At 39.2% G+C, this 27,839-nt stretch overlaps 1 protein-coding gene across 14 annotated transcripts in view; it reads left to right on the top strand.

The window, feature by feature from the left end:
* SNCAIP (synuclein alpha interacting protein) overlaps positions 1 to 27,839 on the top strand; it is a 152,702-nt gene that overhangs the window by 118,779 nt on the left and 6,084 nt on the right. For 7 of the 14 annotated variants that reach the window (XM_055386543.2, XM_055386540.2, XM_055386538.2 and 4 more), the window contains 5 exons: positions 1,857 to 1,970; positions 10,517 to 10,642; positions 14,453 to 14,622; positions 19,639 to 19,731; positions 20,405 to 21,473. In XM_055386543.2, coding sequence (XP_055242518.2) covers positions 1,857 to 1,970; positions 10,517 to 10,642; positions 14,453 to 14,622; positions 19,639 to 19,731; positions 20,405 to 21,473 — 1,572 coding nt within the window. Of the gene's footprint in view, positions 1 to 1,856; positions 1,971 to 10,516; positions 10,643 to 14,452; positions 14,623 to 19,638; positions 19,732 to 20,404; positions 21,474 to 22,793; positions 22,865 to 26,345; positions 26,427 to 27,839 lie in introns of those variants that run through there. The other 7 variants (XM_055386536.2, XM_055386534.2, XM_055386530.2 and 4 more) reach the window with 2 other exon arrangements.

Below are 27,839 nucleotides of genomic sequence, written 5' to 3' on the forward strand. Positions count from 1 at the left end.
AGAATGAGCAGATTACCTCATTGTCCTCCTTTTAGAATAAATTTTTACCCTTGAGCAGTTAAATGATAGAATTCTAAAATAAAGAGAAACTAATCCTATTCTACTAATTTAAATGCTACCCTCAGTGAAGCCTCCCTTGGCTCCCTGCCAACCATACCTCTTTTCTCCTGGGCTAAAATCCCACAAGCTGCAAACTAGGAAGGCAGTTGAATGTTTGATTTGTCTGACAGAGTTATTGTGAGACTCTAAGAGAGCATTCTAATAGAAGGTAACAAGTATTGTCTGCTTAGTAAGTTTACATGCTTTATCTCATTTAATCTTCATGGTAACTCTATGAGGTAGTTACTATTATCCCTGCTATTTCACTGTTTCACAGATAAGAAAATTGAATATCGGATAGGTAAAGTAATTTGTCCATGGTCTTGTAACTAAGTGGCAGATTAAGATTTAAAACCATATCAGAATCTGGGTTTTAATCACGAGGAGATACGTATCTGGGTTTATATATCATACTGCTCTATAAGTGGTAGGGAACATTTTCTACAGACATGTATGGACTATATTGTAGCTATTTACATGCCTTGATTGCTTTTTGAGAGAAGTTTAAGTTTCTAAAAATTATGAGAAATTTTTTAAAAATTAGGGTAAAAAATACTCATAAACGACTATAAGAAAATCCTACTCTTTTTTTTCTGCCTACTTTTACTTGATCCTAAAGGTCAAGAGGGTTGGTTTCCTTAAAAATGTAAAAGTTGAGGATATTTTACTTTCTGTATCCATCGTTATATTATTTGTATATAATAAAAGATAATTTCCCTTTTTAAAATTGTTTAATATTTTACTAATTAAGATATTTACCTCATCCCTTAATGAAATTTTTAATTTCAAATATGAGTTTACTGATTTTTCATTAACAAATATGATTCTTTGGGGATTGGAAAACAGTTGTGCATCTTATGAAGTTTAATTGAAGAATACTGATTAACTGACCATGCCGTGTGTTGGCTTAGTTTTGGAACAATTAGAATGCTCATATGATGCTGGTGGTGATATAAAGTGGGCAATCACTTTGGAAACTAGTTTGGTGGCTTTTTATTAAGTCAAATATACAGCTACCATATGAGTCAGAAATTCCGTTATTTACCGAGGAGAAATAAAAGCATGTATTCACTATTCACAAAAAAATATTCATAGCAACTTTATTCATAATATCCCCTAAGTGGAAACAATCCACATATCTATCAATAAGTTATTGGATAAATAAATTGTGGTATAATTCTACAATGAAATACTTCTCAGCAATAGAAAAGGAATAAATTACTGATACAACCAGTAGCTTGGATGAGTCCCAGAGGCCTGCTATGTAAAAGAAGCCAGACACAAGAGTATATACACTAATCTATTGTGACAGAAATCTCATCAGTGGTTGTTTGGGACAAATGAGAGGAGGGTGAGAACCAAAGAGTACTAGAACACTTCTGGGGGTAATGGAAATGTTCTTTGTTTTGAGTGATGTTATAGTTACAGGAGTATACATATTTGTCAAAATACTTCAAACCGTATACTTTAAAAGATTATATTTTGTAGTATACAAATTATACCTTACTAAAGTGAATTTAAAATAACTGATTACAATTATGAAAATGAACTTAAATAAAAATTCTGCAATTGATTTCGAGCCAAATCCACAGATCAGGAATATAATAGGTGATATCTTTATATCATAAATAAATTAAGCCTGATATAAATGCCAAAATTTATATGATTTCTTTCCTTGGTGAAATTGCCATCTTTAATGTATTTTTCAAACCTGAGTTACCTTGAATTTCCATCTCTCTTTCTTTTTTAAAACCTAGAATGGTCAGTTGGAGTGCGTACGCTGGATGGTGAGCGAAACAGAAGCCATTGCAGAACTGAGTTGTTCTAAGGATTTTCCAAGCCTTATTCATTACGCAGGTTGCTATGGCCAGGTATGAAGGAGTTTTCTAAGTATCTTCCCTTTGTGTACCATATAATCTTCCTACTTTTTTATTATTAGTCCATCAAAATCCAAACATAAGAAATCATAAAAAATGTATCCAAAGGTATATAACCAATGATATTTGTTGTTATTTTTGTTTTAAATGAAAAAAAGTTTACAACAACCTAAATAAATATCCCATGACAGATATTGGATAAATAATGAAGCTGCAGCCATTGATGACATTTTATGGGAAAATGTTCATTATATAGTACTAAACAAATATGTATGATACAAAACTGGTCCTATAATTTAGCACCAACTTTGAATTTTGGAGATAAAGAGAAATAGAAATTAATACTAAAAAAAATTATGTCACAACATGTTTATAGTAGTTATCACTCAGAGTAGCAGTACAAGTGGCTTCGATTTTCTATTTTTTTAATTTTTCAGTATTTTCCAAAGTTTTTACAGTAAACACATTTAACATTTATCAAAAGGAACAATGATACATTTTCTTGAACCCAAAGTTAAAAGGAAAATCTTTATAAGACATTAATCAAGGCAGTCTCACTCAATTAAAGATGAATAAGCACACTAACCAGATGGCTCTCAGTTGCAATCAATTTCCACATTAGGAAATCCCAACATTAATTAGTGTACACAGATCACAATCCAGTGTTTGCAGTTAAAAAAAAAAAAAACTACTACCTCCCTTTGGAGAATGTGACTGTGAGTTATCTTTTTAAAAAATTGGAACCACAAAATACCAATCTCAGTCTTAAAAAATAATAGTACTGTGTTAAAATAGATTTAATTGTATTTGTGGCAAAGAAAATTGCTTCTCATGCATTTAACTGTATTCTCTCTGGCTTCATAAACTTTCCCAGTAGAAGTAAACTGTGGCATTGTCAACAAGAGATTATGCTTTTTCAAGTAAGACAATCTCAAGTTCAAAAAGTAGACAACACTATTACCACAGTCTTTCTTTAGTGGGAGTCATGCTTAGGGATAGTTTATTTTGTGCTGTGGTAACTTCTACTAGTGTGTGTGTGTGTGTGTGTGTGTGTGTGTGTATAATATATATTACATAAAAACATGTTTTTTATATGTTATATATACATGTAAAATGCTTCCTATGTGTGCCAGGCACCACGCCATTGGATTTTGTGTACATTCTCTCATTTATTCCTCAAAACAACCCTGTGAGAGCTTGTTGTGTTTATCCCCATTTCATAGATGAGGAAGGAGACTGAAGAAAGAGAGTTACATGACTTGCACATGGTCTAATGGCTAGTAAGAGCAAAGACTAGATTTCAACTCAGATTCTCTCACTTCAGGGCCAGATCCTGTTTTGTCCCCATCTGTATAGAAAATGTACGCAGATTGTTTCTAGAGGCACTGATATAGCTGAAGAAGACTTTTTTTTGCAGTTTTATCTAACAATACATTGTAATATTTGGAGTGATTCACACTACTCATTGAAGAGATTTTTAACTGTACCAAATTTATGAAATGGAGAAAGGAGCAGGCCCTACATTAAAATTTGTAAAAGCCACTGTCTTTGAAATATTATACTTACTCTGTGTTCTTTGTGCATTGTACTTACTAGTCCCCATCCACAGTGTCCTGAAAACAATGATTACTGGTTATTAAGGCATGACATAAGGATGTCATTTTTTGCTTATGCAGACGCTCCCCAACTTAAAATGGTTCAACTTATGATTTTCGGACTTCACAGTGGTGTGAAATAAATACACATTCTGTAGAAACCATACATCAAGTTTGAATTTCGATCATTTCCTAGGCTAGTGACATACAGTACAATATTATCTTGTGATGCTAGGCCGTGGCAGCTGCAGCTCCCAACAGCCACGTGATCACAAGGGTAAACAACCAATACCCTAGAGTGTATTAAGTGCATTTTCGACTTAACAATATTTTCAACTTAGGATGGGTTTATTGGGCCATAACCCCATTGTAAGTCAAAGAACATCTCTACTGGCAAAGAAGAGAATAGGATTTTCAAATGATCAGAAGAATTTGATCACTGTTCATCTTCCTAATCATTCTGAGTCTAAAACAAAATTTTATTCAATTGTGTGAATAGTTATTTCATGTCTCCGATTTCATTTGCTTATATTAAAGCCTAAAAAGGAATTTTAAGTATCAGTGGAAACTGCCTGCACTTTTGGTAGAGCTTGCCAAAGAAAAGGAGGAAAGAATTACAGGGCTGTTCTGAGACTCTAAGTAAATAATTGGGCATTCGGCATGCTTTGTCTTGGGAAATGTTGATTATATATGCCAGTTTCTTTATTCAGCTCTCACAGCAGGTTTCTCATAATTTTGAAGCTATTGGGACCGAACAAAATAAAGTGCCCTTTTTCTGGGACTGGTTGGGTCACAGTGTGACTTACTTGGTGGGACTAGAGGAAAATATGGAAATTGGTGACCTGTTTGAAGAGCTGTGTCAAACGTTTGCTTCATGCTAGTGTCAATATTCAGGTTGTTATTTCAAGATGATATGCATTTTTTATGACCTAAAATACAGCTCTGAGGGGGGCAGTCCAGCAGTGCCCTTAGGAGATCATTCTTACCCAACTGGAAAATATAGAAGCCCATTAGAACTGCAAATGCTGTCCAGCCATCCTACATCCGCCACAGCCACTTATGTAACAGATAACCTGTGGAGATGCTGAACTTGGAACCATTACAAGCCTAATATTTTCACAAGGAAGACTGTTATTGAACGGTTTTCTAATGGATTCAGCATATGCAAGTTTTTCTACATCCAGCAGGCATTTGAGTGTGTCCTGGCTTTGTTTCTTCAGTAAATGCCCCTGGAAAGGATAGTACAGAGGAAAATTCCTCTCTTGGTTTATTTTAGCCGCTCTCTGCCCTTCATATAGATTCCTAAAGAATGGGCTCCACGTGACTCCCAATTTGTGTCCTTTTTCTTGTAAAAATTACCTTTAAAGACTCTAGTACCACAGGGTAGCCAACAGTTTTTAGTGCTCTCCTGAAGTGATAGATCCCTGGGTGATAGGAATTGATTTTCTTCATCTTGACACATGAAGTCTCAGAGGGTGCAATTATTTCATTTCCTGACTGTACCTGGCAGAACTAGCCACAGGGAATGTGAAGGTGGAAGCATCAGGGACACCCGAGGAAAAAGCAGGGAGTGTCCTCGGATAGGCCTGCTTTGCTGGCCCTTGAGAAAGATGTTGCTGGCAAAACAATTGAGATGGAATTATCTCAATTCAGAGCTACTGCCTGTGTAACTTGGGCTGTTTTATTCAAACATGAAGGTTCAGATTGTCTCATCCAGGCTCTCCCAGCACAGCTTCCTGCCCTCCACTGCTTGGGAGCCTCTGCCTGCTCTGCGCTGGTTATTAGTCCAGTGGGCTCTATGTTACTTTCAACATCAAACCTGTGATTCCTTTTGTTTCTGAATCATTCATGTGACTTTTAGTCATGAGATTCTTCTACAAAAACAACCTGCATCATGGCATTGAACATTTACTAAGAGCACCTTTACCTACACTGTTTTTATTATTCTGTAGTTTAAATATTTGCTCTAATACAGATTTTTTTAAGGGCACTTTTTGAAAAAAGAAAAGGCTTAGCAATTCTTGCAAATGGTCATGAGCAGTGGTAGACATGCTGGTGAGGGGGGTGTTCCCACAGGCTGTGTTATTGTTGTTTTTCCACAATTTACTTTAAAAAGGAAAAATATTCCCCTGCCTTTATTGTTTTGCTGTCATAGGGAAGTAAGTCAACAGTACTGAAAGTGCTGCGATCACAGATGAAAGCAAAATAGAAAAGTCTTTGATTAGCACACACGCATCTGCTCTCCAAGTTCTGATCTTGACAAAGCATAACTGACACAGAGCCCTACAAACCCACAGACTGACAGGCAGTTAACTGTGATTTCTTTGACTCAAGAGGCACAAAGGGACCATGTCCTTTACAGAGTCAGGGGTCATGAGGGGATGCGCAATTGTGGATATCCATACTCAAAAGACAGAAAACAGAGTCATGAAGAACATTGGTTCATATAGCAAACTGTCTCCATTGTCATCCTAACCTTACCACTTACTAGTTCAATGGGTTAGATATTTTAATTTTTTTTTAAAAAAAAAAAAGAGAGAAAATATAAGAATAGGTCTCCCTGGACCTCAGTTTCTTCATATGTAAAATGGAGATAATAGAACCTTCCTCACAGTGTTAATCTGAGGACTAAGTGAGAAAAGCCACATTGCCCAACCCATACTAGGCACTAGATGAATGTCGGCTGTTATCACTATTGAATCTCCTCCAACTTATTGTTTTTATTCCTATCAATATTATTCAGTTTACTTATTTTACCATTAGTAATGTATAGGAGAAACTTGCAAAGGAATTATTAAGGCCATAACCTATTTAATCAATTCTTAGGTGCACTTTATTTCACATTTTACCATCTTTTGATTCTACATATATCTTACAATATATGAAATTATAAAATTATTGCTGACCTTTATTTTTTACATTTTTACATCTCAAAAACTGGAATAAATCTTATAATTGGTGGCATATTAGATTTGATAATCTATGATCACGAAGCTAACTCCTTTAAAACATGGATTGCCACACACTATAGAGACTTTATTGATACCAGCAATAAACCTGTGACATACTTCTCAAGTACATTTTTTATTGGAATTTGTCCAGCAAATCTCATAAATCACATGAGATAATTGCCTCTTTAAACAACTTGCATTGCCCTTAGGAACACATAAAATACAACATTAAAACAGGTTACCAAAACAGCAGAAAATCCCCAGAAGAGGAAACTGCTGAGGAAAACTACATGAGAGGAGTTTTCAGTCAGTACATGAAGGTTGAATGGATAAATGGATATGTGGGTGGATGATGAAATGTAAGTTGGAGAGCCATTCTGGGAAACAAATGATACAGAAATCTTCATCCATGTGACTTCATTAGATATTCTCTGAAAGCAATACTTATGGGGAAATGAAGGTCTGAAGTTACATCCATCCTTTAACATCCCTGCATGTAGATGCACTGACTGAAAGAACACACACTGAGGGGCTAAGAGGGGAGGGGGACACCATTACATATGTATCTAATCATATTAACAAGTGCCCTCTTAGCTGAAGAAAAGTTTTGTCCTTCTTAGGAGGTATTTTCAGATAGTCACTTTGAATGGTAGAACTGTGCATCTCCACAGGCATGGTCCCCAGAATCAGGGCAGCATTTGTCTGTAAGCAGATATTAAATATGCTTTTACCAAAACCAGAGACTCTAGCCATCTCCATGTCCCCCTCAAAAACCTTAAATGTCTGTTGTTAGAAGACAAGGTATATAGTCAATCCGTCATTTTGGGGAATACTTCTCTGCATTGTATAATGGAAGATTTTGGTTTCCATGTCATATCTCAGTGGACAGGCCAATTGCACTTCTTATTTTAAATTCTTATGCTTATTCTTAAATTGTCCAACATAAAACCCAAGACTGGATTTGAGGTGCTAGGCAAAACCTTGTTCTGAACAGTCAAATAATGGTTCTTTCTTTATGTAAATCTTGTATATTGAATTGGTTAGAATCTTTCATTGTAAGGAAGAAGAGTTATCCATGCCTTCCTAAGAAGGAAAGGCAAGTTATTGTAACAATATAGGTTGAACCTGACTTGGAGGCCCCTCAGGGGCCCAGGTAACTTTTGGCTCACACAGACCATGTATGTCTTGTTCTCCCAGATTATCAAGCCCCTGAAAAGTCCGAGGTCCTAGACTCTCCCCACAGATTTCCACAATGGGAACATTCCCACTCTTATGAGGGGCAGTATTCCATTGCCTATAACCCCACTACTAAAACTAAAGCACTGTGATTTTAATAAAGGGCATTTTTTTGTGCATGTGGAATAGACATACCCCCCATAATACTGGGGCCTGGAAATATGGAATTACATCCAACAAGAAGATACATGTGAAATGCTTCTCAGTATCTTGAACTCCTCCGAGCTTTACTTGCTAAAGAAAGAAGTCTCTAGAATATCAAGGAATACAGCTGGTCCTTAAATTAACCTGGTTTCTTTCAACATCATCTTCTTATAATGTTGATGAGAAGGAAAAAACGAGTTCCCAGCCAGGGCCACTGTCCCTGTGGAGTTTGCTCATTCTCCACATCTCAGTGTGGGTTTTCTCCGGGTACTCCAGTTTCTCCTCACGTCCCAAAGATGTGCACATTAGGTGAACTGGTGTGTCTCAGTTGTCCCAGCATGAGTGAATGTGTGTGGGTGTAAGTGCACCCTGTGTTAAGGTGGTGTCCTGTCCAGGGATGGTTCCCGCCCTGTGTTCTGAACTTCCAGGATGGGCTCCAGCCACCCAAACCCTGACTGGAATGATCAGATAAATAATTATCTTACTTGTTTGTACTAGTCTTTCTTAAATGTATGTATAGCTCATATTTGTTTCAATGTTTCACTTTAGAAGTGTTTGGTCTTTATTTAGAAGTTTGGTGCTGTTTTTTGTGACCAGAAATATGTCACAGGAACTAAAATGGTAAAATTAGTTTCATTGTACTTCATTTTGCTTAAAGTCGCAATTTCCAAGAATCTGTCCATGCCATCACATGAGGACTTGCTGTATATCATTGTCCGCTCCCTCAGTTTTCTGACTTATAAAATAAGGCTTTTTGAATTGGATGATTCTTTTAAATCTCTCCCCTCCACATGTTTAGGAGTCCATGATTTAATTTCTTGAAGCAAACCAAATCACCACAAGTTTGAGAATGACCCATTGAAGATAACTTGTTCTGCCTATGGTGGGTCCATCTGTTTCACTGGTAGAGGTACCATAACCTATCCTCTTGCAGCCTCCATGTCTGAGCCATTAACCTCAACCAGTTGGTTATGTCTTTTATCCTGAGATACTTCCATTCATCCAGATTTTTAAGGTTAAGAATCAATCGTATGGTATAATCATCTATGTCCAATTAAAAGTAATCCAGTATTTTTCCCCTACCTAATTAGAAAAAAACAAAGGAACTGCTTTTACGTTATGCAAATGAAACATCACCTGCTGTGGTCCAAACATCAGCTCCAATTTTCTCTAGGTTTGCCTTTGAAGAAGAGGACTAAGCATAGCAGCATATTCTTATCCAACCTCTAACTCCCAGCCATAGCTCCAGGCTCTGCTTCTGTCTCATTCTCTAGGGACCCTTGAGGGTTTCAGTTTCTACCATGTCTGTCTCCTTTTGCAGTTAACACTCACCCTGCTTTCTGGGATGCCTTCTTAGAAGGTTGTAGGCATAGATTACATTGTTCTCATCATGCTCTTTAGGGGTCTTACTCCCTGGTGCTCATTTAGAAAAAGTGTGGTGCAAATGTTCAGTCTCTCCCTGATGTCACAAATACCTTCATAAACAGCGCCCTGTTCCCCAACATAAGGGGTGAAACATTAAAAGATTTGGCTGTTTTTATCCAACATTCCTTTAGCAGATTAGTTGGCATGTTCAGAAGATGAAGCCAAATTTAATCCAGAAAAGTATAAAAGTTCATGAGCAGTCCGAGCAAACAACTGGAAAAAAAAATCCTTTAAAAGGCTAAGAAGAAAGAAGTTCAAGGTTATTTCAAACACATGATCATCTTTTTAAATGTCAAATTCCACCCACTAAACTTCATGCTGTTGTTTTTACCACTCACATATTTTTTTAACTTTATATTTAATCTTCTATTTTAAAACAGTGAAATCCCATCCCCCTGCTTTCTCCAAAGGCCAAGCATAACATGAAAATACCACAAAACACTCAGTGGGTAAAATGCAAACAGATTATGACAACACATACTGTGACTGCTCTATGTCTTTGCTTTTGAAAGGTTTGCGTTCCAAGCTTTTGGTTCCCTTCCTTTAACATGAAAGAAGGGAAATCTTTACCTTAAGACACCACCAACACTTGGTCAGAAAATCAAGAGGGTCCTGGTTTTATTTCAATGAACTTATCTTACACTTGGCAACTTAAGGTATTTACCTGTTTTTTATAAGCCTGTTGATTGCAGGAGGTATGGATTATAAAGGCATGGTTGAAGAATTATAAACTTAAGAGTAGAAGCTAGTTCTCAACAGTTCAAGGTTTTATGATAACATTCTTGAAGCCTACAGGCAGTATAACACAGCAGCAAGAACATTGCCTTGGGAGCCTTGGAATCAAAAAACATGGATTCTAGTTCCAACTTTGGATCTGTCTAGCTGTGTGCCTTGGATGAGGCACTCAATCTTACTGCAAACCTATTTTCCCATCTATAGAATGGATAAGTAAAATAAGAGCGCTTCCAAGGGAGCTTCCTGCTCTTAAAATTCTCTATGCCATCCTCTTTCATTCATTTCAGTCAGAGATTCAAGGATTTTCAATTCACATCTGAATGAGAATTTTCTCTTGCTACGGTAAGCATGGTTTTACCTAAGCTTCACAAATTAGGGTATTGTTTTCCTCTGTCTTTTTATCTAACTTCTCTGCAAGATATTACATGAATTCCAACTGTCTTTGTGTTTATAGGAAAAGATTCTTCTATGGCTTCTTCAGTTTATGCAAGAACAGGGCATCTCGTTGGATGAAGTAGACCAGGATGGCAACAGTGCCGTTCACGTAGCCTCACAGCATGGCTACCTTGGATGCATACAGGTACACAGGCCCTGCTGTTTTGCAATGAGAAATGAGTATATCAAATATTAAACAAAACATTAAAATTATGTTCACTAGGAGAATGTCTGAATTAATTCACCTTTTGTATGGTTGTAGACAATAAGGAATTGTTGCTCTATTTGTATTTCCAGAAATCCACACAAATGTAGGTAGGCATAAATATCCATAAGAGTTTCTCTTTCAGTGTCCCAGGGTGTTGAAAGGGACTTTTCCTGCTCCCTTATCACTGCTCTAAAGCCCCAGTGCTGAGGACAATAGACATTAAATTTCCCCATGTTCTCAAGGCACCAGAGAAACCACTACCAGGCAGACATCTGTCTCTCAAGTGGCAGGCTGCTCTTCCCCTAACTAGTAAATTTCATCCTCCAGGTATATGAAGAATAAGATAGATTTTTCAGGAATGGATTAGAATTCTTTGTGTAGGGAGTTGTAGGCTAGAGAGAGAATGCTGTGGTTCCCCCTTTCTCTGTAGTAGGACTGAGCTTCTCAAATGCATTCAAAAGGTCCAGAATTGGTTGGGAGTAGATTCAGATATTGGTCCTCTCCACCCTTGGGCAGGCCACCCAGGGCCTTGATTGCCCAACCGCTGCACCCAACAGCCTCAAGTAGCCTTATCTTTTTACCCCAGCTTGCCTTCTAAATATTGTCATATCCAGTGTGTACAATGATGTCAAAAAGGTGGGGAGCTGAGCCACAGGAGAGGGGAAGGAGTCTCGACCCCGTGCCCCAAGCCACATGAAGGGTGCTCCAAGAAAGCTCCCTAGAGAGTGTAGGGTTCCTATGAGAAGAAGAGGTGACATCTCATCCCTCAGTTGAATGCAGAGCTGCATGAAACTGGGCCAAACCCAGAGCTGCCATCCAAGTAGTGCATGACAGGAAAGCCCAACAAGAGTCTCCAGGAGTCTGGAGTATATGTGAACATAAGACCCAATTGATCTTTCCACCTTGAAAATGTTGAATGCCCTCAGTGACAGAGCAAAAAGAGGGGATAGCTGAAGGAGGAGTAGCAGATGGAAGAGGCATGACAATGTGAGGAAAGGAAAGGCTTTGAATTGGAAACAAAGTCAAAGTTTAGACTTGGTCTAGAATTTTATTTACAGACATAAATCATTATTACCAGAATCAGACCAATTATACCATTATTATCATTGAAAGTGACCCGACATATATGGGTTTATTCCCATATCTATCTGATATATAGGATAGGGAAATTGACAACATATGGTTGAAGGTCATGATTAGAGACAAGAGTTTTACCTCATCAAGTTCATATGGTTCAAAATATGTTATGGTATATAACATGTAATACACTTTCTACCTTTAAGAAAGCAGTACTCTTTTTTTTTTTTTTTTTTTTTTTTTTGCTTACACGTGTGTTATTTTCCTACGTTGCAAACTCAGTGTGCTCAGTTATTCAACAGGTACTTACTGAGGCCCTCCTGGGTGCAAGATAGATGGTATACAAAACAGAAAACTGAGAGGTGAGAACCAGTTGCTCAGGAAGGTAGAGGAGACTTGGTAAATGACCGGAGAATATATGGGGAAACTATAAATATAAAAGGCAAGAGATTTATGAAAACAAAAAGCAGAGATAATAGCAGAAATCTCTCTAGAGTGCCTACTCACATGAAACTGCTGTTTGGAGAACTAACTTGATAGGAAATAGTCCGGAGAGCTGAAAGTTTTTCTATTATTGTTGGCAAAGTGTGCATCTTCTAATTTAAGGCATCAAGTTTTTAAAAGAGTGATATGAAATTGGAGAGTATAGGAGAGAAATTTAAATTCTTAATAGGTTCTGCAGAAATATTAAAGGAGTAGCATTTTTTTGTAAAGGAAATATGATTGAATAAACATAGAAAAATATGCTTTTCTATTTAACAAAACACTCTAATATTTAATAGTCTTGAAACAAACTTTTAATCAGCTAAGAAATGACTAAAGCCAAAGAAAGCCAGCTGATATCACTACGTGAGATTTTAGTTATTTTTCTTTTTAATATATGAAGAGAAACAGTCTTTCCTTTTAGAGTGTTCATCACTCCACTTACACACAAATGGTATTTTTGGCACTGGGTACCATGGAAGTGGAAACTTGGATAATCTTGGAAGGGGCTCTGTCCACTGGGTGTGAAATTTAAAGAAAAAAAAGATAAGAGACTGAGAGTGAGCAAGGGACCCTATGAGGTGAGGAGGGGACTGAGTAAGGAAAACAATGGAAAGAAGACTGCAGAGGTCAGGGTCAAGGGGGAGGAATAACAGTGTGTGTTTATATAGCATCTCTTCAAGAGCTCTGAGAGCTCAATACTGACATGGTCTCTGTGACACTCCTGTGAGGTAGGTGGCAATGGCTTTGTGGTGAGTTGACCTTTCATGGTGAGTGATCATAAACCAAAAGGAAAACGAAGCTCCTTAATGACCTCTCAGTCTAAGTAGTCTAAAAATTTAAATACTACAACTATTGCTTAGGGGAAAATACTGTCTACTACCCAGATTAATCCAGGTTTGCAGTCTCATCATGATATTGTCAAAGAATCTATCAGATTGTAGTAGTTGATTAATACTGATGTAATAACTTTTTGTGGAATCTAATAATATCACAGTATGGACACAAAACAGTTTGGATTTTTTTTAATTATTAATTTCAACCATGTTCCATCAAATTTCTCTCTCTCCACAACTAATGATACCTTGGCCAGATTCCATAACTTTCTCCTTTCTTATGACTATTAAAATTTACTCCAAGCCGCTTTAAAATCTCAGTCTTACTTCTGATTCAAAGCATTCTCCTTCCCACCCAGACTAGACTCAAGATTCAAGGGACTTGGAATGGGAGTGAGACATGCCTTTTTACACACCACTTTAGCTCCTATCCCCCTATCTCTTCTGGGCTGCAGTGTCAAGGACAAGAAGGAGGTATGAAGAGAAAAAGTCCAGTATCTCTTTGCTTAACTGGGAAAGGCATGCAACCTCCCTGAAAGTTGTCCCTGCTTCTTTGGCTGGCTGTGGTCACTGATGCCCTCTGTGCCAACCTTCAGATGCTGACTCTCCAGTGAGTGCCATGGGTGGGGTCTTCAGAGGGCCCTCTGGAGCCTTCCCCTCCTCCCCCATACAGTTCTCTCCACCTCTGGGGCAGCCTATTGCCAATTGTAGCCATAGAACCCTCTCCTCATTAAAGAGGTGATAAGAAACTCACACAAAGCTTTCTTCTACAAAGCCTGCTCAATCCACAGACATGCCCTCACCATAGCCCATTGTAGGAGGGTGGGAGCTGCTTCACAGCCTCCCCACTCTCAGCCATGTCATTTCTCTCCAGTTCTTTTTATTCCTGATCAGGTTGGCTCAGCAACAAATAAACAGGTGTTATTTCAAAACCAATTACCAGAGACCAAATCCAGTTACTAGAGCCCAAGCAAATAAGAACAGGTAAGATTCCAGTCTCCCCCTCTTACAGGCATCTCTGACTATGAGTGATTCTCTTGGAGCCCAACCATGACAAGAGACAGAACTCCCCACCACAAAGACTGCACTGCATATCTCATAAAGGAGAGCACACTATGGACAGCCTCTTCCTCTCCTTCCCAGCCCCCTCCTTATGTGGGCTGCGGATGAGCATTGATAGTAGTAGGACTGGCTCTGCTACATCACCATAGACTCTGAAGGGAGGTGTGTGATATTGACTGCTGAAAGGTCCCTAGAGGCTCTCTTCATACTATTCAACATTCTGTTACAGTCATTAAAAAATAATATGTACAGAGATGTCCTGATACACATGTCCTTCATTTTCTGACAGACCTTGGTTGAATATGGAGCAAATGTCACCATGCAGAACCACGCTGGGGAAAAGCCCTCCCAGAGCGCCGAGCGGCAGGGGCACACCCTGTGCTCCAGGTACCTGGTGGTGGTGGAGACCTGCATGTCGCTGGCCTCTCAAGTGGTGAAGTTAACCAAGCAGCTAAAGGAGTAAGTGGCCTGTTGGTTCCATGAGAACCAAGTCTAACTCATTATTGTTGTACTTAGGCTTCAGCCCCATGCTGTGCTGAGCACTCTTCTTTCCAGTTGTACAGGGAATTCCTAGCATTCTCCTCTTCTGTTCTTCCATCCAAAGTCCTCACAGCCAGTGTTCGTGCTGAAGATGCCATCTCTGCAGAGGCAAAAGGATGTCTAAACAGTAAAGTGTACAGCAAGCTCCCAAAGCAGGGAATTTAAGCCAGTGGACAAGGCAAGAGAGCCTCTCTCTGTGTTCACAACTCAGGGCCAGATTACAGAGCGCTGGAAGCACTCATAGGCATCGTCTCCAAACTTTTCTCCTTAATATTTTAGGAATCATAAAGAACATGAGAGAGAGGAAAAGGCTAGAGATGGACCAATTTCCCAGTTTTCTCAAAAAGAAAAATGTGGGGGGGAAATTACAGATAAATAACTTGGTGACTATCACCAACAAATTTCTTATAAAAATTAATCAGATGATTCATGAATCCTCATAATAAAAAATAGTGCTCAGTCAGCATGAAGTTACTTAAAACACTCCATGACTAACTACAGTCAGTTCTTCCCTTGATAAGATTATTAAACTGGTACCAGTGCATGTCTGGGTGTCAGGGAAGTATTTCTGGGAGACTGTCATAATATGCTTAGAGAAAAAGGTCCCAGATGAAAGGTCATCAGGTAGGTCTCTGGCAAGTTGAAGGACTAAGGAGTTAACACCTGCCTGAGGGGAACCAAGGTCAGCCCTTGAAAAGCTCACCCATTAAATACAGTTTCCAGATTGGGGAGGGTTTCCTGAAAATCAGTCAGTATTCAAAGTAATGTTGACAGATTAGGAGGGCAAATCTTAAAAATTAAATTTTAGAGGGAAAATAGTCTTACCTTTAAGTTTTACACACACACACACACACACACACACACACACATTTTTTTTTCTGAATACAGCTGTACCCTAGAACTTAAAGTATAATAAAAAAAAAAAAAAAAAGAAAAAAATCTTGGTTTTTTTCACCCAACCTTGGTTGGGTGAAAGACCTCGATTAATTAATTATAATCCATGCAACAATATGACAAGGCCTTGGACCCTCTGCCTCTTCTCTAAGCTTAGGGAAATCTCCCTTCTCTCTCTTCTTCCACTCTTTTGCCTTCAAGCTACAAGTCTCTGTGCCCCTCTACCCCTCCCCCTGTCAATACTAGAATAATTTCTTTAATGAGTTTAGACTTCTAGAAAAAATAAAATAAAATTTGAAACTTGAAAAAAAGGGGTTACTGCCAACCATCCTTTGCCTAGTTACACAAAACTTCCCCAAGTTAGGTGAGCTAGGTAAACTTCAAGGTCTCAATGTAATCACAGGGAAAATGCACACAAATTAATAACTCAGTAAGCTGTCTCCCCACAGTGAACACACTGTGCAAATGCCTTTATGAACATGTATAGATATTTCAAAAAAACAAGTTCCTAGAAAAGGAATTGCTAGAGCAAAAGACATACATATTTAAAATGTGGATAGATGTTAACTAATCTTTCCAAAAATGCTATACTAATGTCCACTCCCTCAAGTAATGTATGGACATATCCATAAAGAGGAACTTTAAAATGATCCAAAGGAATGTTTTTTCTAAAGGTTCATACTCAGAGAAGGGATCACAAAACATCCTCCTTCTTGTTCATAGCATGGAATCTACAAAACTTTCACAAGCTACAATCGCTGTTTTATTGGTGAACTGCTCAAAGTCAAAGTCTTGGCTGCTTTCTCAGTTGGTGATCCTGGGATAAAGTACACATATGTACTAGTAGACTGCAGTCCTTCAGTTGTCTCCAGAGCAGAATGCTGTGGACAGCTATAGTTGGGCCAATGACAAGATGAACTAAGAGAGGCTACGTTGTATACCCTAGTCTTTTACCTACTGTATATCTCGGTGAAGTTGGCAAAACTAGAAATGAGTGGAGAAATTAACTTGGTACAGCCACAGTACACTGTGCCCCCTTCAGGCTCCCAGACACCAATAACATAGACAAGGACAGGAGAGAGGATGGAAAACACTAGTCTTCCCAGTCCAAAATTCTGGGGGAAGACAGTCTTGAGTGCCTTTTCCAACCTTCAGCAACTCCTCAGAGTTAATAAACATACTTAATATTTAGAAATGGCAACCTTCAGCTCTACTGAAGTGCTAATCAACAAGCCTAGGTATTATGGGTGTCCCCATCAAAAAAGTATGTTGGATTGTGACCTTATTTGGAGACAGCACCTTTACAGAAGTTATCAAGCTACAGTGAGGTCATTAGGGTGGGTCCTACTCTGACTAGAGTCCTTATAATAGGAGAACATTTAGACACAGACATGCACACGGGGAGAATACCCGTAAACATGAAGGCAGGGATCAGGATGTGCATCTGCAAGCCAAAGAATGCCAAAGACTGCCAGCAAACCATCAGAAGCTAGGAGAGAAGCAAGGAACAGCTTCTCCTCACAGCCTTCAGAGGGAGCCAGCCTGGCCAGCACCTTGATCTCAGACTTCCAGCCTTCAGAGCTGTGCGATAATAAACTTCTATTGTCTAAGCCACCCAGTTTGTGGTACTTCCTTACAGCAGCCCTGTCAAACTAATACAGTGGCCATCTGCCCATATATTTTCTTTTCTACAATTAAAGCTGATGAGTTCTTCCTGAGGGCTACTATAGAATCCAGAGAGTAGTCTTCCTTCTCCATTCATACGTGAGATTCAAGTTGTCAGTCAACCCAATTACCCCAAAATATTTTTCTTGACTGTGTCATAATTCACTTAAAGACACATAATAAGCCCTTTAAAAGCAGACGCTAATCTTTCTTCATCTGTTTTATCCCCTCAATAAATATTTTTCTTAAAAACATGTGACTTGCAATACCAGCTAGCAAAGTGGGAAAAGTAGAATGCTTTTATGTTTTTAGTTTTTATTTTTTTCATTAGACCAGAATCACAAATTATAGACTGTGGACCAAATCTAGCCCATCAGTTGTTTTCATAAATAAAATGTTGCTGGAACACAGCCACACACATTCATTTGTCTATTGTGTAGGACTGATTTCATGCTGCAAAGGCAGAGTTGAGAAGTTGGGATACAATTGTATGGCTCACAGCCTAAAATATTTACTATTTGGCACTTTAAGAAAAAGTTTGCTTGCTGGTTCCCACGTTAGACAATTACATGTCAGTAGGTGAGTCTGGAAGAATGAGTGAGATAAAATGAGATCACAGACTTCTCTGGTCTTAGTGATGAAATGTTTGGACTAAAACTGATAGCTTCTGAGAAAAACAAAGTGCTTGGAGCTTATAGAAGAGTATTAGCAGAATCCAATCTCACATAATTAGATTTAGGCAGCTAATCGTTGCTGAGTATATGCAGTGACACTCAGCAAGGAGAACATTGGGCCAATATCTGAAGTACAGCAGTCATTTTAAGAAAATTTATGATGTATTTATTTAGTTACATGTCCTGGCTCATGAGAGCTGCTGTCATTTTTTTCTGCTAATTGTATTATTATAATAGTTTTCTATTGCTCTGTAACAAATTACCACAAGATTAGTGGCTTAAAACAGCATCAAATTTATCTTACAGTTCTGTGGGTCAAGCCAAGCTAGGCAGAACACACCTGTAGTCCCCACTGCTTGGGAAGCTGAGGAGGGAGCATCACTTGAGCCAGGGGTTCAAGTCCAGCCTGAGTAGCATAGCAAGACTCTGTCTCTAAAAAAAATTTTAATTAAAAAATTTTTTAATTCAAACAATTTAGGAAAAGTAAATATAACATTTTGAAGTATATCCTTCCATATTTTTATATATATATCCTTCCATATTTTATATATATATATTTTATATATGTATTTTATATATATATATATATATATATATATACACACACACATACATGTGGGAAAGACAGAGTTAGTTTTCTTAAAAATGAGATTACAAGGTCAGGAGATCGAGACCATCCCGACTAACACGGTGAAACCCCATCTCTACTAAAAATACAAAAAATTAGCCGGGCGGAGTGGCGGGTGCCTGTAGTCCCAGCTACTCGGGAGGCTGAGGCAGGAGAATGGCATGAACCCGGGAGGCGGAGCTTCCAGTGAGCCGAGATAGCACCACTGCAGTCCGGCCTGGGCGAAAGAGCAAGACTCCGACTCAAAAAAAAAAATGAGGTTACAGATGCTCCTAAATTTACCGTGGGTTTACATCCCAATGAACACATCACAAATTGAAAATATCATAAGGTAAAAATGCATTTAATACACCTAACCTGTAGAACATCGTATCCTAGCCTAGCCTACCTTAAGCGTGTTCAGACCACTTACATTAGCCTACAGTTGGGCAAAATCATCTAACACAAATTGTACTTTATAATAAAGTTTGAATATCCCATGTAATGTATTGACTACTGTACTGAAAGTGAGAAAGAATGGCTGTATGGATACTCAAAGTACAGTTTCTACTGAATCCATATCACTTTCTCCCCACTGTAAATTTGAAAAATCACAAGTTATAGTATAGTAAGTCAGAGATTGTATACTGCAAATAGTATTTTGTAGTTTCCTTTTTTATTTAATGAAAGTAAAGTATACTTCATATATACATATTTATATATATGAAACTATGCTTTATATCTACATTTTATAGACACAATTAGGAAGACTTCTATGTCCATAGATACTCAAACATATTATCATTTTAATAGCTGTCATTATAGAAATAATTATAATTTGTTCACTCAGACTTACTGCTAAACATTTAGGTTACTTATAGTTTTTCATTAATATTGACAATACATATCTTTTTGGGGTACTTTTGATTGTTTCCTTAGGAAAATTTCTGAACTGTAAGGATGAATATTATGCACATTTTAAGGCTTTTGTATTTATTGCAACTTACTGGAAATTATTACGAAAAATATTATACACCCTAATTTATAGCAGTAACCAGTATCAGAGTCCTCATGTGTTTTGGTTGTTTTCCCCAGACAAACAGTAGAACGTGTCACGCTGCAGAACCAACTCCAACAATTTCTAGAAGCCCAGAAATCAGAGGGCAAGTCACTCCCTTCCTCACCCAGGTAATACCAGCACATTGTTGTTTAGCGTTCTTAAGTATCCTAAATTGTTAAGCCTTCTTCTGAACTTCCTTTGATATATTTTAAGAGGATGACAACAGAAAACATTTTCTTCTTATAAAGAGGAATAAAAATGAGAAATCACAGTGAAAAAGGCACTGGACCTAGAGTCTGAAGACCTACTCTATTCTCTGATTCTGCTATTTCTTCATTCCACGACTATAAACAAGTCATTTACTCTTTTGTAAGAATTGAATCTTTCAGTTCTTCATCTGTGAAGTGGGAATAGGAGATATAGATAGATAGATAGATAGATAGATAGATAGATAGATAGATAGATAGATAGAGATAGATAGATATATAGATATATAGATATATATATAGCTTGATAAGTTTGTTGAAAATGGAATTAACTGAGAAAATTTACGCAAAATTGATGTATAAACAGTAAAACAGACAAATTTAGTAGTCATGGTAGTTATAGCCGAAGGCATAAGGCACCTTATAGCTGATACTATGGAGTATTTGCACATTGTTTCGAAAAGAAATTATGTACTTATCTGTATTCTGTTCTTATTTACTTGTACATTATTAGTGGCAGTAAAGACCATGTAGTGACTTGAGTCGTTTCAACCCAGTAGGAAATCATCTCATATGTCCTTCATCTTCTTTTTAGTTCACCATCCTCACCTGCCTCCAGAAAGTCCCAGTGGAAATCTCCAGATGCAGATGATGATTCTGTAGCCAAAAGCAAGCCAGGAGTCCAAGAGGGGATTCAGGTTCTTGGAAGCCTGTCAGCCTCCAGCCGGGCTAGACCCAAAGCAAAAGATGAAGATTCTGATAAAATCTTACGCCAGTTATTGGGAAAGGAAATCTCAGAAAATGTCTGCACCCAGGAAAAACTGTCCTTGGAATTCCAGGATGCTCAGGCTTCCTCTAGAAATTATAAAAAGATCCCACTGGAGAAGAGGGAACTGAAGTTAGCCAGGCTGAGACAGCTGATGCAGAGGTCACTGAGTGAGTCTGACACAGACTCCAACAACTCTGAGGACCCCAAGACTACCCCAGTGAGGAAGGCTGACCGACCAAGGCCGCAGCCCATTGTAGAAAGCGTAGAGAGTATGGACAGCGCAGAAAGCCTGCACCTGATGATTAAGAAACACACCTTGGCATCAGGGGGACGCAGGTTTCCTTTCAGCATCAAGGCCTCCAAATCCCTGGATGGCCACAGCCCATCTCCCACCTCAGAGAGCAGCGAACCAGACTTAGAATCCCAGTATCCAGGCTCAGGGAGTATTCCTCCAAACCAGCCCTCTGGTGACCCTCAGCAGCCCAGCCCTGACAGCACTGCTGCCCAGAAAGTTGCCACAAGTCCCAAGAGTGCCCTCAAGTCTCCATCTTCCAAGCGCAGAACATCTCAGAACTTAAAACTGAGAGTTACCTTTGAGGAGCCTGTGGTGCAGATGGAGCAGCCTAGCCTTGAACTGAATGGAGAAAAAGACAAAGATAAGGGCAGGACTCTCCAGCGGACCTCCACAAGTAACGAATCAGGGGATCAACTGAAAAGGCCTTTTGGAGCCTTTCGATCTATCATGGAGACACTAAGTGGCAACCAAAACAATAATAATAACTACCAGGCAGCCAACCAGCTGAAAACCTCTACGTTGCCCTTGACCTCACTTGGGAGGAAGACAGATGCCAAGGGAAACCCTGCCAGCTCCGCTAGCAAAGGAAAGAATAAGGCAGTAAGTGCTATTTGGAGAATATTCTTTTTTTTCCTTCAAATGGATTATGTTGTTCCTAGTATCACAGACTGTGGGCCCACACTACCTTGAGGGAATCCCCAGGAAAAAAAAATCCAAAGGGATGCATGGAAAGCCAAATTCATGTGTCTAATGAGACATGTCATGTTAGATACATACCCCTTGCTCTTCTTTTGGAAAATACTCTAAGAGAGAAAGGTTAAAAAAAAATAAGAGATTATATTCTGGTCCATAAATTTCCCTAAATGGCATAATCTTTAGGTGTTAGGGTCCTAGACTTGGAGGCATTTCTGCAAGATGAAACCACCAATTAGCACAAGTTTAGTCCTGCATTGGCACTGATTCTGTCCCAAGGAAGAGTTTGTTCTCTTCATGTGATGGGATAGTTTATTCTCAGGCCCAATTAAAAAGTACATAAATAGATGCTCTATTGCCAAAGACTTAACTACACAACTTTGGGATGACCTTTGAAATGAATACACCACAGGGACCTCCACATAGGTATTTTACAACACAGACTCCTAAGTGTTGATTGGAGCCTATAGGAGCCTGAAGTGCTTGCCAGTCCACAGGGGATGGCAGAGTATGCCATGAACTACATTTTATAATTGCCTTCACTGGAAACCCATGCACTATAATCTGTGATTTATATCCAGTGGATAAGCGATATGAACATCTTTTCAGGCAATGTTTCCTGCAAGCTTTGTGCTTGCCATGCCATTAAAAAATGGTATAGCAGCCAAAATGCAAAACTCTCTGTGGAATGGAATGACCTAGATCATTCTCCATGTGATCCAGATAAACCACCCAGTGGAGCTGCAGAATCTTTGTAATTTATCATTAGCTATAATGTTAGAACCCCATTACAATGAGGTCTAAGAACTGTCCAAATTCTTTTTGCAGTACCCAAATCAAGTTTTAGTGAGTATTTCTCTAATAAGTTGAACACCAAATTTTAAATTAAATATCAAATTCCTCTGTAAATTGTCCTTGTTATAGAAGACTATATCATGTATTTGTTTCAGCTAGAGAAGGCATACTCGTGCCCAAAACACCAGACCTTTTGGGTTAAATGTGTCAAAACTTAAGTCACTCAAATCAAACTTTTCCAGGTAACTTACTGGGTTCTGCTGCTCAGTAGTAACAGAAGAATCATCTCAATTGCCCATGCTCCTTAAAGTGCATACTAAGCCACTGTCCTCCACTCTATCTATCTTCCTGCATGCTTCATGTTTACTGGGACTTGTGCATGTGCTGAGCTTGTTGCATGTTTTCAGATGATTTTTAATTGCACCTCTCTAGGAAATGTACAGCAGCTGCATCAATCTTTCCTCTAACATGCTGATTGAAGAGCATCTGCATAACGACACACGGTACGTGGTGCTAGGAGATATGTTGTGCGGCATTGACATGCTTTGCTTTGAATTGCATGAGCTTTTAAATCATGGACTTGGAGCACCTTTCATCAGGGGATAACACCAAGGAAGAAGAAAATTACAACTATTCCCCCAAGTAGAAGCAGGCACTGATGTAATGGTAGCTAGGTCTTAGGTCGCTAGTCTGCCCTTGGAGGGCTTTATTCCAGTGTCAGCCAGAAGAATCTGATCTGCTCAGTTCACAAACTTTTGCTGTATTTCCTAGTTGACTTTGGCTTTCAATCTTTGTTTTAATGGAGTCAAGTATTAAGAAAGTATTGAAATTAAATTTCCTGTCATGGTGGAGTGAGTCAGCCTCCAATCAGAACTAGAACTTTGAAACAGAGCTTTAATTTTATTTCAGTGCTGATTACAAACCAAAAGCTCCTTTTATTACCATTTTGCTGATCTCAGGAGAAGCAAGGCCTTGCCATTCTGAAATTTCTCTATGTTAGAATTATGAACATGATTTCAGTCCATGAGCCAGGTTTATGAGTGCCCACTAATAAAACAAGGGCCTTTCTCAAGTAAGACGTTTACAATTCAAAATGCATGGACTACATAACACAGAAAGGAGAGAATCGAGTCCCCAGTGGCTGGGCCACCTCCTTGGGCAAAGTTCTTCTGCAACATAGCTTTCATCTCCCTGTGGGATGAAACCAGTATGCCTTAATTGGTTTATTTCAGAAGAGTTACATCCCTAAACCCATTTTAAAAGACTATCACTTTTTTTTTTTTTTTTTGAAGACAGAGTCTCACTCTGTCACCCAGGCTGGAGCGCAGTGACACGATCTTGGCTCACTGCAACCTCTGCCTCCCAGGTTCAAGTGATACTCTGCCTCAGCCTCCCGAGTAGCTGGGATCACAGGCCTGTGCCACCACATCTGGCTAATTTTTGTAATTTTAGTAGAATGGTGTTTTGCCACGTTGCTCAGGCTGGTCTCAAACTCCTGGCCTCAAATGATCCACCTGCCTCAGCCTTCCAAAGTGCTGGGATTACAGGCGTGAGCCACCGCACCCAGTCATAAAAGACTATCACTTTTTAAATATTTAAACGAATTGAAAAATTATAACATGCCATTCAGCACTCTTCCAAAATCCTCCAAAGCATGCATGTGGGTAGGTGGATGGGTGGGTGTTGGTGTGGATGTATTTGTGTGTTGTGGGTATGAATTTTAGTTGAGAATACTAAGTTGTAAGAAAGTCACTCTGCTTTTTTCTTCCTCTAAATCAAATTTAATCTGCTCTAAGTCTTTATTCAGGCTAGAGGGAAATTAAATCTCAGTCATTTTAGGGGATGCCCCTGGGGGCTCATTAATTCAGTATGTTAAAAGAAGAACCTTGGAGCTTCAATATTTACTGGTCACCAGTGATCTTCTTGGGTCAGGCTCACATGTTGCCAGAAGTCAGGTGTCTGAACTGCTTCCGGCCTCACCGGGGCAGGGAATCTTGGCCAATGGTGAGAGCCCAATGCCTGGGGTGGGAAAGGAATAGAAAAAAAACCATACTCATTCCCCTCCTAGACCTTGGTATTAGCCCACTTCTATTTCATTTCTCCTAACCTGGGTTCCTCACCCCTATGCCCTTCTCTGTCCCCATCTTGGGAGGAATGTGTTTTCTGGTGCCTGGAAAATTCTGGTTTTGTCCTTAAGCTGAAGTTACCAGCAACCCCCTGAGGCAAGAAAGCACAAATAGTTGGCAAACTCCTTGGGAAGGGGAAGAATACTTCTTATTTCTTCCAGGCTCCTACAGCAACAGGGAGCAAGACAATTAGTATCACAGTAGATTCTCCTGCCAGAAACATTTCATTCTGTCTTTTTATAAGAAAGGGAACAAAGCTGAGACATCTGTTATAATAGGATTACAAAAATCAGAGCACAAAATGAGGTTATGGGGCTACTCAGTTATCTGACGCTAGGTTAACACTTTCCTTCTCTAAGCTTAAGGAAAAGTCCTTCTAAAGGCTCAGTTTAGATTCACTGGCTTTACTTATTAACAGAGTTTAATTTCAACAATAAATACTTAGAAACCCCAAAATAAAAATATTCAATGTATTTAAATAAGCATCTTGACCCCTTCTCCTCATTACCCTGTAAATTAACCTATACTTTATCATGGTTGTCATTTGGCATGTGTTTCCATAGGAAGTGGAAACCTTAGTTCTTTCATTCTAGAAAGGAGAGGTTTCATTTACTCATAATCACACACAGACAGAGAGAACTAGGTCGGTTCACTCCTGAGATAAAGCAAGAATGGATCTCTCTGGCTGAAATAAAGATTCCTCTGATAAATTAAGACTAGAGTGGGAATGTGGGCCTGCAAAATACCTAGGCTTGCCTAATTTTGCCTATGGGACCCCACTGCAAGAAGGAAAGGAACTAAAGTGTTCATCTCTCAGCTATGACTCCAAATCTTGGCCCCAAAATTTGCTTGACCACCAAATGGCTCCTCTCAGGTAGCAGGGATGCCCAGAGTAGTATGACTTTGGAAGTCAGTGGCAGTCATTGGGTTGGAGTTGGGGCCAAATGTTATTGCCTCTACATGGCCCTATCAGCATATCCCTGGGGAAGAGAGTGAGGCGATGGATCCCGGTTCCAGGAATACATTGGAATTCCATTTTAGTTAAAAGAAATTGTTATTTTTTTCTGATAAAGGAAAAATAGGGACAATAAATATAACATTTTAAAGAATGTCTGCTCTGTGAGGGCTCTGTTTGCTGTTTATTTTTCTAAATTGTTCACAGTTTGATAGCAAAAAATCTAAATTTCTTTTCAATGCCCTTTAAAATTAGATTCAACTCTATTCCTTTGAGCAGCATCCCCAGTGTGATTCAACTGCAGAGGATCACTTGGTTTATAACAAGCAGATTTATCTTTACTTTATCTTACAAAAGACAAGTTGTTTTTAAGTTATTGTAACTCCAAGGAAATGTTTGCAATTACTTGTCTTAAAATGCCAGTGAAACATTCATTTCCCAGAGTTTAAGTCCATCTGAGATCTTTAGGGCACAAAGTGAGCGGTGATTCCAGTTACTGATAGGCAAAAGGGCATAACCCCTGGCCACCACCAGTAACACCCACTTTGACCACAGTGGCACAGTTGCCTGAGGGGTTAGGAAACGCCTAATCCTAGCACCAGCATTAGCATAGAGTCCTTAAAAATCATAAAGCAATAAACACCATTAGTGTGGGTTTTACTGCCAAGGTATTAGCCACACTGGGAACTTCATACTGAGAGCCAAGAGCTGGTATCAAATATTTTGCATAGATCTTAAGGTTGTTCAGCAGCCACTTCAAAGAGACTGGTCTGCTTCGCCAGTAGTGAGATGACATCTACTATAGTAATGGTCATCTGCTGTGCCCATTAGAGAGTCAGAGTTTAGGGTATCATTCCCCCACCCCTAACACACACAAACACACATTTCTGTCCTTATTGCCAGGACATCATACTAAACAGAAAAAGGAACAAAGATGTGGAAGACATTGGGAAGTAAAGGTGAGGCCCTGGCTGAAACCTGCTCCCAACCAGAGCATATCCTCAGCCCCACTGAAAAGCATTTCCAGAATCCTGATGGGAAAATGCAGCCAGTGCAACAAGACCCTGGTGCTGCTGAACAAATGTCTCCTTGCCATCATTTCTCTATATATTATCAAATAACCATATTTTAATCTTGCTTTCATTTTTTGACCTTAAAATGTTAACATTATTTTTAACTCATATGCTTGATTCTTGAAAGGATAATGATAAACCTACTCAATCATGTAGGTGTGTTACCAAACTATGTAATATATGTTGAGTGCATCCTTCCAGAGACAGACAAATCTTACCAATGCAACAGTTAGAAAAGTTTGTTAAAGCTGTTAATGAAAAAGTATTTAGTAAAGTAGTTGGTGCTTAACACTATAGACATTTGAGTTTTTGCTCAGAAACTGTAGTTTCATGTTTTTTATTTTTGTTTTGTTTTGTTTTGTTTTTGAGAAAGGGTTTTACTCTGTCACCCAGGCTGGAGTGCAGTGGTGCGATCTTGGCTCACTGCGACCTCCACCGCCCAGGCTCAGGCAATTTTCCGGCCTCAGCCTCCTGAGTAGCTAGGATTACAGGCGTATGCCACTACCACCCAGCTAATTTTTGTCTTTTTAGTAGAGACAAGGTTTCACCCTGTTGGCCAGGCTGGTCTTGAACTCCTGACCTCAGATGATCCACCTGCCTCAGCCTTCCAAAGTGTTGGGATTACAAGTGTGAGCCACTGCACCCAGCCTGTAGTTTCATGTTCTAAGCCCTGAACGGACGTATAATTTTCTGTTTGCCTTTCTAACCTGCTAGCATCAGGCTGCATGCCCAATGAGCAAAAGTTGAAAGACAACAGCCAGGTGCCTGAAGTTGGGTGATTGCGTCTGCTCCAGAAACCCTTAGAGCAGCACTGACCCTCCCAGCTCCCATGCTTCCCCAGGTACTCTGTGCTCTCCCACAGTGTACCCCCAGGTGCTCCGTGGTTCCTCCCCGCCAATGCTTCCCCAAGTGTTCTGTCTGTGTCCCCACCCAACCCCGCCAACTCTTTCTCTCTCTCTCACTCTCTCTCTCTCTCTCCTTCCTGCCTCCTCATGCTTCCTTAGGTGTTCTGTGTTCTCTGTCCTGCCCACACCCACCTCAGCCTCGCCTGTAGTTTCAAAGTATTTTCAGAAAGAAAACCCTCATTTTATACCATGACTTGGAGAAGAAGAGGAGGCTCTAAACTTGAACTATTTCTTCACATGAATTAATTGACAGTTCCTTCTTTCAAATGTGCCAGGTTTTGGGGTTTCTATTGACCACTGCACAGTAGAATTACAGGGAATTGTTGCCAATAAGGCAGAGTCTTGTGTATAAAGAAAAAAATGTCCATGTTATGAGAAGCCAGAATGATCATATCTTCCCAGTGTCTAAGCACAATTTA

This window comes from Gorilla gorilla, chromosome 4 (assembly GCF_029281585.2).
Source record: "Gorilla gorilla gorilla isolate KB3781 chromosome 4, NHGRI_mGorGor1-v2.1_pri, whole genome shotgun sequence".
NCBI lineage: Eukaryota > Metazoa > Chordata > Mammalia > Primates > Hominidae > Gorilla > Gorilla gorilla.